General features: G+C 44.7%; 1 protein-coding gene across 1 annotated transcript in view; it reads right to left on the bottom strand.

The window, feature by feature from the left end:
* Positions 1-2,812: 2,812 nt before the first annotated feature.
* Positions 2,813-10,417, bottom strand: part of LOC139057121 (cytochrome P450 2A1-like) — a 28,471-nt gene continuing 20,866 nt past the window's right edge. The window contains exons 4-9 of the mRNA XM_070534895.1: positions 9,485-9,786; positions 8,026-8,138; positions 5,834-6,005; positions 3,795-3,985; positions 3,077-3,227; positions 2,813-2,900 (exon numbers count right to left, since the gene is read on the bottom strand). Coding sequence (XP_070390996.1) covers positions 2,813-2,900; positions 3,077-3,227; positions 3,795-3,985; positions 5,834-6,005; positions 8,026-8,138; positions 9,485-9,786 — 1,017 coding nt within the window. The remainder of the gene's footprint in view (positions 2,901-3,076; positions 3,228-3,794; positions 3,986-5,833; positions 6,006-8,025; positions 8,139-9,484; positions 9,787-10,417) is intronic.

Genomic DNA, 10,417 nt, shown 5'->3' with positions numbered 1-10,417 from the left:
TCCTTCTTTGGCCGGTAGGTAGGTTCGCGCCAGGCTGTTGACAATTACTTCGTTTGTGAGGCCCGAGATGACCTGCTTTGTATCAGCCTTTCGGCAGCGAGATTTAACGCATTCCTGGAATGTTTGTCGTTGAGGAGGCTTTTAAGTAAATTCCACTAAGTACCTCTTCGCATGCGACCATCCGTTTCGTTGCACGTCTCGCCCCACTATTGCAGGGCCTGCTGTCTGGAATACCACTCTATTTCCTTGTTTACTGACGTTAGGTTAGCAACAGTAACCCCTGACCATTAGGCGGGCAGTCGGAACGCAAGGCGTTCAACCCGGCACCTTATGGCGACACGGAGGAGAAAAAAGAGGACGATATAACGGGGTCAGCGAGACCCCGTGCGCCACCTCGGCTTCCCCCGTCAAAAACGAGGGTAAATTGGAAAAGACCCTGAGTAGGATTACGGAAATGCTCTCCGCTGTAGAGCTGAGTAACGCTATTAGAAAGACCTGGGTTTGCCCTAAAGTTCACAAACAACACATACTGAACCGCTCCCAACCAGCTCAAATCCCGACGGGGGCGCCAAAGGTTTCTTAAAATTTCATGATAAACAAGATGGCGATCACGAATAACAATACCGTTAAACTTTCGCAGTGGAGCTGCGCTAGCTTCCGGAGGAGCAAGGCTCCGTTGTCTCAGCTCGTCAGATCGGTGGCAGACAAGCCACTATGGACCAAGCATGTTTTCCATTAGAGTACCGTTGTTGAGTGTCTAGAACCTCTTGCCTGGGGCTTTTCTTTCAGTATTAAAGCACTAAAACTCAAATAGAAGGTGAGCGATATTGTTTTTGTTAGCCAGCAGAATTCAGTCGGGAGCACGAAAAAATGATTATTTCGATGAGAAAGGTATCTGTATTGGTAGCTACCAATGGAATAATTCGACGACAAAAAGTAATACAGAAGGACATAAGATGGAAAGAAGAAATGCCATTCTGAGAGATTAGCACAAGAGAGAGAGGGAGAGACAACAGTGAGAGCTGGAGATTTATTCCGGGGATGCTGTTGCAGATGATTAGTCTAAAAGATGCATTAAAAATAGACGAGAAGATTACAAGAAAGCTATTAAGAACAAAAACAGTAAAAATAAATTAACAATAACGTTTAAGAAAAAAGCTTTCGTTACGAAAGAAATAACAATAAAGATAACTAAAAGGAACTCACGACGGGATGTACGGCGACCTTACTAATTCGATATGCCTGCATCATCCGCTGCTGTTTACCAGCTATGTAAGCATCTTTGTGCCTCAAGGTTTTGCTCTTTGTCAGTTTTTGTGAGCCTTATTTACACTTCCTGCTCTTATCTACACGGTAACACAGTCAATAAATCCTGTTGTTCAACCCACACAACTATTTTTAAACTTTAGAAATATTGGATGGTTGTACTCAGGACGTCGTAAACGGCATTCTAGTTGGTTAGTGCGTTAATCCGTCGCCTTATCCGCGATTCTATGTTATGCATTCTTTTTATCTAAATAAACATTGTAGTAGGCGTTTGCACAAGCCGCAAATTTCTAAGTCCGCTGCTGCCTTTGAGACCATTTGAACAGGTGCACTGAGGTTTACCATTTGGTCTTTTTAATATCTCATTTAGCTATGTGGCGTTGTTTTTCCAGTATGGCTGATCTAGAATTCTCATCACAGCGTAACTCGATAAACCAAAGAGTACCCGCCGTGGTTGCTCAGTGGCTATGGTGTTGGGCTGCTGAGCACGAGGTCGCGGGATCGAATCCCGGCCACGGAGGCCGCATTTCGATGGGGGCGAAATGCGAAAACACCCGTGTACTTAGATTTAGGTGCACGTTAAAGAACCCCAGGTGGTCAAAATTTCCGGAGTCCTCCACTACGACGTGCCTCATAATCAGAAAGTGGTTTTGGCACGTAAAACCCCAAATTTTATTACTATAAACCAAAGAGCCCTCGGCCGGCGTGCAGAAGTCATGCGCGTTGAGAAAGGGCCAGAATAGAGTCCGCGGCATTGATAGGCCTCAGTCGAGCTTCAAATGCATTGTCTAAATTAGCATTCCTCTCTCTACAGCGCACGGTGAGTGTCTTAACAGCAACCCATATATAGATGATTTAGCTCATCCGACATGTGTTAGCGTTAGGTAAATGACTACTAGCCGGAGGCTGACAAAGCAAACTCACGAGTAGAAATATTTTTCTGCGCTTCTGAGTGCATGTAGGTGACTGTATGAACAATTATATTCTTTTACTAAATAGTCTGTGCACTCGAGAGAAAGCTGAATGCTTTTCTCTTTCACAGAATTGTTCGTACTTACTTAAACCCAAACAAACTTGTGAAAACTGTTTATTAAATTTATTAATGGAAAAAGTTCATGATATAAAGCTTTTCCTAACGAGGGCAAGTTGTTATGGTCACCGTGTCTTTTTGGAGAACCCCAAATCAAATGTAATTACATGTTGTTCTGAAATACATAATTTCCTAGTTCTGTTATGTTATTCGTTGTTCCTTTGCTGAAAAGACTGATGTGTAGACTGTAACTGTTTTTTCTAAGTACACCATGATCAACTGTAGAAAAGTGCAATTTTTGGTCACTACAACGATGTGTTTGAGGTTTGTTCCTTATACTTGACACTTTACCCTTGCGAAACAAAGCTTCAGTCAATCCGCGTATATTAAATCCTGTAAATTAAAGTCGGTCTGTACAATTCAGTTAACTTTCACCCTAGGGAGCGTCCAAACTCTCGCAATTTTTGTGTTCATAAAGCTCGCAACTTTATATCCTGCTGTTCGACACTTGCTGGGCTATCGGGCGCCGTCAAGGTTGTCACCCGCCAGCTGGTCGACCTCCAGGATCTTGGATACGTCCTTGGCCTCGTCACTGACAATGGTCCTCCGTGAAGCCATATCTGATCTCGCTTACTCCTTAAAGCTAGAAAAAAAATGAATTTTGCCTCGTGTCGTCCAGTAACACTTCTTTATTTTTCAAAAAAACCTCAGCCGCGCCGGCGTCGCAGCTCTGTAGCCAGGTTCATAATCAGTCAACGTAGAATGAAGCGAAGTGCTTGCCTGTCGTTGGCCACAGAGAGCACACCGCGATCAACGTCAAGGGAAGGAGGCTTTCCTTCCTCTGGAAGTATCCGAAACTTCTGAAGTACTGTAGTCACATACAAAAAAACTTCCATAATAACAAGAGATTCGCCAGGACATGCACGTTTTCCTGCGAAGAAAATAGAGAAAGGAGGTGTTTAAACACTATCGTATAATTTGCGGGATTCTGTATTGGCACGCAGAGATTCAAAATGGAAGACGTACTTGCATTGCTAGTTGGTGTATTGCGTTTTTCTAGCGCCGTCCTTTTTTTTTGTCAATTAGGGCGTTTTGTGGTGCAAAAAAAGAAACATGAACACCAAAGACAGCCAATTTTCAAGAAATGTTCTAAGCTATAGCAAGTGATGTATGCGGCATAAATATTCACCCAGAAGTATAATAAAAAATATTTCAAACATGTCCTTCTTAGTATCAGCGAGAATACTTGTTATATGTTCGTATTGATATTGAATAGTTGTAGGTTCCCAAGACGAAGGTTGTCTATTGTTTCCTACGAAGCAAGGAATCTTGACTTCCATAGGCTGAACATAAATAACTTAAACGCTGTCCTTTTTTTTACACTTGTTGATAATAATACTTTTCAAGAAAGAAAGAGACGTCACAGACAAAACAACGCCTACTTTACGTTTATATATTCACCAGTGATTGATCAACGTAATTGAGAGCCCAGATTTACCGAGACTGAAAGGAAGAAATGCCGGGTGCTTGTCGATCACCTCCGTGCCATCAGCGTTGAGAAATCGAGTAGGATCATACTTATAGGGCTCGTGCCATTGACTCGGGTCGTTGTGGAGACCCCAGAAGTTGGCTACCACTGTGGTGCCCGCGGGAATATCGTACCCGCCAATATATGTGTTCTTCCCTGCACTGTAAGGTAACATGTCAAGAACAAGTGAGTTCACAGTTCAATGGCAGACAGAAATTCAACGATGGCAAAGAGGAATTTCTATGTAATCCGAAAAGTTCACAATGTAGTCGAATAAAGAAAATCACCACCCCAGCTCTGAGTACAGATCCTTAAGCAACGAAACTGAAACGTGTGGCCCCGCTGTTTATGATTGGGTTAATCCCGACGGTTCATTAAACGACGGCCTGGTAGACTGCCCGATCCTCGGTACGCAGCTGCTGCTTGCGCTCGGCTGCACAAGCCTGTTCCTGTGCCCGGGTGGCAGCATCGGCATGGCGTAAACGAGCTCGTTTCCGGTTCTGCTCACGGCATTGCTGATCGAAAGCTGCCAGCTCCTCGGGAATACGTATGACGCGTGGCCTACCCATTTCGGAGCCGGAGAGAAACTGCTGCGCGCAAGCTCGGTTGCGACGGAGAGCAACGACGTTACTACTGGCGCAGCTAATCCAACACCACCTATATAGCACAATGCCTTGTCACTCCGATGCATGACGTCATGTTACCTGGCCCGACTGCCATAGAATCTAATGGGGATGCTCCCGAGTAGGCTACAAATATTCTGATGTCACCGCTTTCATTATGTCAGCCTTGTCAATAGAAACTTCTGGACAGGTTGCGGGACGTTATGGATCCGAGTGTGGGTGAACAAAAACCAGACAGGCGCTGGTGCCTGGTGTCCGCAAATTATTTTTTTATCCAAGCACGCTCAATCAAGCGAAAGGTCGATTCCGCCGATTCCGCTGCTCGCACACCGTCAGCGTGCTGGGCGGGTCCTCGTCGTCTTTTGTGACTGGACCATTGTGGCATGTAGTAGTGCGCTACAGGAGTAAACAGGCCTTGTGCTATCTAGACTGGTGGTGGAGGTTGATAGCGTTCCTCCCTTTCTCTTTCTTATTTTTTTTTTCGCGCATACGCATGGCGTGGCGCTGGAAGTGTTTTCGGCGTACAGGCGACCGACAGGCCGACGTACGGACGGACGGAAGAACGGACGAATCGGCTAACCACATACAGCTTCGCTGTAAAAAATAGAGTACAGTTGTGTGAACACTGGAATGGCACGCAAAAGTACACTTGAGCGTTAGTTTCATCAGAAGTACAGGTATATCAAGAAATTGTCCAGTTGTGCATAGCGGTGTGCCATCGGATAAGGTGCATGCCAGGGTCATAGCATATATGACATCACGCGCCATTTATGACGATATTCTCCCTGGATATAATACAATAACGTTTCACTCCCTCGCTTTCTATGTTATTCAAGTGCAAGACTTGTGTTGTGGACTTTCAAGGCTTGATCAAAATTATTTTAATCCTTGTGTCTGCATTAAGAGAAAAATAATCTGTTACCTAAGCAACTTATGTAACGTTTTCCATGCTAGAAAACAGCAATGAAGTATCAGCGTATGAAACTCTGAGAAGCTGGTAAACCTTATATATACGTTCAAAATAATAATCAACTGGCAAAAAAGAACAGAGCCGTCGTATGCAGTGCTGTATGGACTCTGCTATAGCTAAGACTATTCTTCCCCCTAGTTTGCTCAGCGTTTATGCGTGCGTGTATAAAACGATGTCGTTATTGCGTTAGATATTTTTGTTCGCCGTTGTATTAAGCTGCAGGCGTTATAGGGCACATGGTCTAGCAGCTGCAACACGGCAATCATGCTGGAATGTTTAGCGACCACGTTACACTGTGGTGCATGGTATCACTCTGAGAGAAATAGTCTTAAAATACCTATTCTACCTGTTATTTTGCTGGCTCTCACTCATTCGCCCTTTTTGGGCCTCCCGTGTATATATTCAAATCAACTTACGCCCTCTGTATGCCGATGGGCGTCAGTGTCCTCCAGCGGAGCGCCTCTAAAATGGAGGCAATGGTGAACGGCATATGGCACCTGTCCTCCCACACTGGCGCTCTCTGGCTGCCTACTACGGCGTCAATGCGCCTACTACGGCTGCACGTGCGCCTGTTGGCCGTCTGGGTCACTGGCAGCGATGAGTAGGTTCCACATGATGGCACTTCGCACAGGATTGGTGGCGGCACCGTAGAAATTGATCATGTGCCCTTCGAGGTATCGGACTGTAGAGAATGACACAGCACTAAGCAAGGACTGGCGATGAAAACATGACCTCGTATACATTCGGTTATCGAAGTACGCTTGCGCAATTTGAGATCAGCCCTGTTTTATAAAGAAGGGACAACGGAACAATGTGGCAACTGGGTTGTGCCGTAAGAATGCCCCAGAATAGTTATATTAAACTCGCGCAATTATTAACCACTAATCAAGAGACTCCACACGTGAGACATTATATAAGGTATTACGAGTGGCCTGATGCCGACCACACATGGTAACTGTGCTTATTGATAATTACTACAAATCATGATAGCGTTTAGGGTCATTTAGCATTTTCTTTCTATTAGTTACCATAAAATAAGTACCATAAAATTATTAAACTAAGTATTGGCAACTACCCTGTCCGAAATCGGGGCCTTACCATATGAAAGCTGGCCCTATCTTCAACGGTGAACAGTCACTTTTGTGAGTATCCTCTGCTGTTAAAGCTTAAAGCGAGTGATAAACAAAAAGAATGTAGATACAAGGCTGCTGGCATCACACAACTCATTACCTGCTGTTACTGAGCGAGTGAACTGTTTAGTGCGCGCCCTGGTCTGCGTCTATTGGACCAACGAGTGTTCATTATCACCTGCGGCATCCCGAATAATCGTAAAGTGCAGTCAAGATTTCTAGCTTCCACTTTGGAGCCTTTTGTGTCACCAGCGTACATACTTTATCACTGTTCAATTTCGGCGAAAAAATATTGAGCGACAATTCCACTGAAACAAAAAGGACAACAGCCTTTTTACTGTATAGTGTCACCAGAGGCAAGGAACTTGGTGCGCATAAGAAGGACAGCTCACTTCCTGATGTAATGCGGCGTCAAATTACGCAGGACGTGGGTGAATAAGCGAAACAAAGATTGTTCCTCCCTGCTCAGTTCCAGGGCTAAATTTAAGCACCTTGCGACAGAATGTGATGAGAAAAATTTGCTTCCAGCGAAAAAAGCAATACATGACCACAAAACCAACAAAAGAAATGCTCACTGCTGCAGTACTGCGCCTTCAGGATTGCCCCTTGAATGCGGCAAAACCGCGATGAGCGATCAAATGAACCAGGAAGTCTTGTGTATCAACTTCACATGGAGGGGACAGCTGACCGGCTAATCAACCGCAGACGAGTTAGCAGAGGGTTTACTGTCCTTTCTCTCACGCAATAGCTTGTTAGTGCATGCCCGATGGTAATCCCATTTTATGAAGCGGAAAAAATGGTATCAGAAGATTTAGTTGTAAACGTAAACCAGTGCACACAAAACACATCACCCGCCACAGCTCATAGCAAGAACATTCCACCCTGAGTGGGCTTAGCGAACATGGTGATGGCTGGCCAGCCAATGACGAACGAGAACAGCGTGTTCATTTTGGCTGATTGGTACATTTTCTTAAACACCAGCGTTAAACAGCGCTTTTTCTTGTGACGCAATAGCTACGTATTGTGTCGCGCTGTTACTACGAAAGAGAACAGTTTTGAATACGGTCAGTGCTTTTTACGCGTATTTAGCCTCATAGTGTTCTTCGGCCTGATAAAATGAAGTACTGAATGCACAACATATATTATCAGTCACTGATTATAATATTTTACACGTGCTTCTACGTGCTTAAGTAACAGTTTTCTTATGAAGAACAACACGTTGTAAGGGATCTTGAGTAACCTTCAGCACCTTGGGTTTTTTATACTGTACAGAATTTTCCGAAGACAAGAATTTTCGCACTCCACTGCCACCATAATGTTGCCGCCGTGGTCAGGAATAAAATGCGTGACCTGGTGTACGGCTGCAAAATCACACGGATGCTGAGTTTTGGCGAAGGTGGTCGTTGGTGTAATCTTACCAGAGATGCTGAAAATTGTGATGTTTTGCACCGAGTACAGTGCGAAATACCCTCACTTACGATTGTAATGGGAATTGGTGCCTTTGTTCTCTTGAATCTTCCTCATGTATCCGTCAACGAAATCTCTGTCAAAATGTTCTTCCATGCTTCCTTCGCGGTTCTTCACTTCGCTTCTGTAACAGAGAGAGTGATAAATGAGGTGGAAAAGGCAGAGAGGTTGACCGGAACAACTTCTCATTTTCTACCCTGCACTGGGGGAGAGATAAGGAGGAAAGAATAGCTGAGAGATAAAACAAAGGAGAGAAAAAAAAATGAGCAGGTGGGGCATGCCTGCGAGAACTGTAGTCTCTGTGATAGGCTACAGTAACGTGAAAGCTTCAGCAGTGTCTTGACTGGCTTGTAATCCAAAATCAAGGAGGAGGCCGACAGATGGAGTACCTCACTGTGAGATAAAAGGTACTTAAACGGGGATAAAGTGTTTGAGAAAAATTCGCCAATGTTTCGATAGGTGGACCTATATTTGCCGTGTGACGACTGTATAGGCCGGTGTCCCACGACTATCTGCTCCGAAAGCAGCCGGTCGCGAGTGACTGCCGTGGACTGTGTATCGAGGAGAACGGCAAAGAACGTTCTGAATAGTTTTCTCGCTTGCGCACTGGTCACAAGCACCACTGCCTTCGTTTTTGATGCGGAAAGCGAAAATTGGCTGTTACAGAGGCTGTGGGCATCGCTTTTACAAAATTATTTGCTTCTGTAACAGAGTATGTAGAAGATGAACATGTGGATCGAATAGATTAACGGATTATGGGGGTTATTCTACTACTTACTTAATAAAAGTAAGAACAACTGCAATGGTTTCCTCATACTGACATTGGTAACGACATTTACGGGCCATAGGTGCCACTATGGGAACCAAACTCATAGAGTAGAAATTATACTCTCAATCAAACGCGCGTCTACCCTTATTGGATAGCTTTAAATATCTGGCGACAGAATAACCAGTACTAGCTAGGACTGCAGTTATATTGTGAGAACGAAAGCATTTTATCTCCAAAATTGATTGCTTGTTCTTTGTACAGTTACTTGCTGCTCCCTTTTTACAGATCAAAGTGAATCAAACATTATGAAAGAATATAAATATTACTATGCGAGCGCTGCCCGATTGCGTTAGTTCTAATCAAATGATTTCACATCTCATTGTCTATTCTTTCAGCTGTCTTTTTGCCCTGCCCTATAATCTATTAACCCCTCTGCTTCTACTGGCCACCGTTAAAGTGTCAGTGGGTCGATCTAGACAGTTGCAGCGCCATTAGCAGCAATGCAAGAAATAGTAATATTTCTTGCATTACTTAATAAGCAAATCAGTATTACTAAAGGAAAACACGGCTGTAGCACCCCCGCTTGAAGTTATGTCAGTGTCACCCAAATTTATGCCTTATTTAACAAACTTAATGTTTATCCGACTCAGGTGATAATCGCTGACTTCACTGTGAACCACAGTTTACTATTTCAGACTCACCGCAGGAGCTGTGCCAATTCCGTAAACACATGATTCATGATACGGAGCCTCGAGCTTGGTATGAAGGTGGCCAGGGCGCGAATTGCCGGCAGGAAGTCCATGAACGAAAAAAAGTTCGCGTGTCGCAGGAACTTCCTGAGCAGCGCCACGACGAAGCGACCTTCAGGGTCGCCAGCCTCGTATCGCCGCCCGAACACCAACGCCGAGATGTTGTTGACCACGCTGGCCGCAAGCTCCTCGGCTATCAGAGTGGGTCGGCCTTTCTTGGACGCAAGGAGATCCGCGAAGCACTGAACCTCCTCCTACAGAGATGCATGCAAACAGGCCAGATGTTTTCAGGTTTTCATGCGGCAACGGAGGTGAATGTACTCCCATTCATTCCCTTTGGGCTGCACATTACTACGGTCCCCTCTTAAACGAAACAGCTATAGCGAACAATGAGTCAGCGTAACTGGAACACTTCTACTTTCTCAAGGGAAGGCCATGGCTAATAGGATGCAGTAGGCTGACATCTGTGTGTTAAGGAACTGCCAGCTAGCATTAACGGCAGAACTCAGCTGTCGCCGGCAATCATATACTAACTGATTGTTCTCTCTAAGAGTGGACCATAGTGTACATTTTTGGCGGTAAAGTAGTGATGTCTGCGTGCTGACATTTTGGATCGTTGAATTACAGCTAACGGATGAATGTGCCACCGGTGTTTATTGTAATTTTACAGAGGTGTAAAATATCTCAGTCAAAGAACATGTAATTCTGCATCTGCAGGCGGATCGCTGGACGAGGCGCATATTGCTCACAAGGCCAATCAGAATCTTCAGCTAGCTAATAATTCAGGCACATATTACAAAGTTGGAATCGCAGATGGGCATCAAAGCTGTCTTGTATGGTTATTAGAAATCGCGAAAGTATCCCCCCTCTTGACATACCCGTCGC

This window comes from Dermacentor albipictus, chromosome 3 (assembly GCF_038994185.2).
Source record: "Dermacentor albipictus isolate Rhodes 1998 colony chromosome 3, USDA_Dalb.pri_finalv2, whole genome shotgun sequence".
NCBI lineage: Eukaryota > Metazoa > Arthropoda > Arachnida > Ixodida > Ixodidae > Dermacentor > Dermacentor albipictus.
Note: the sequence above shows the minus strand (reverse complement) of the source record. Positions and strands in the feature narration are given on the sequence as shown.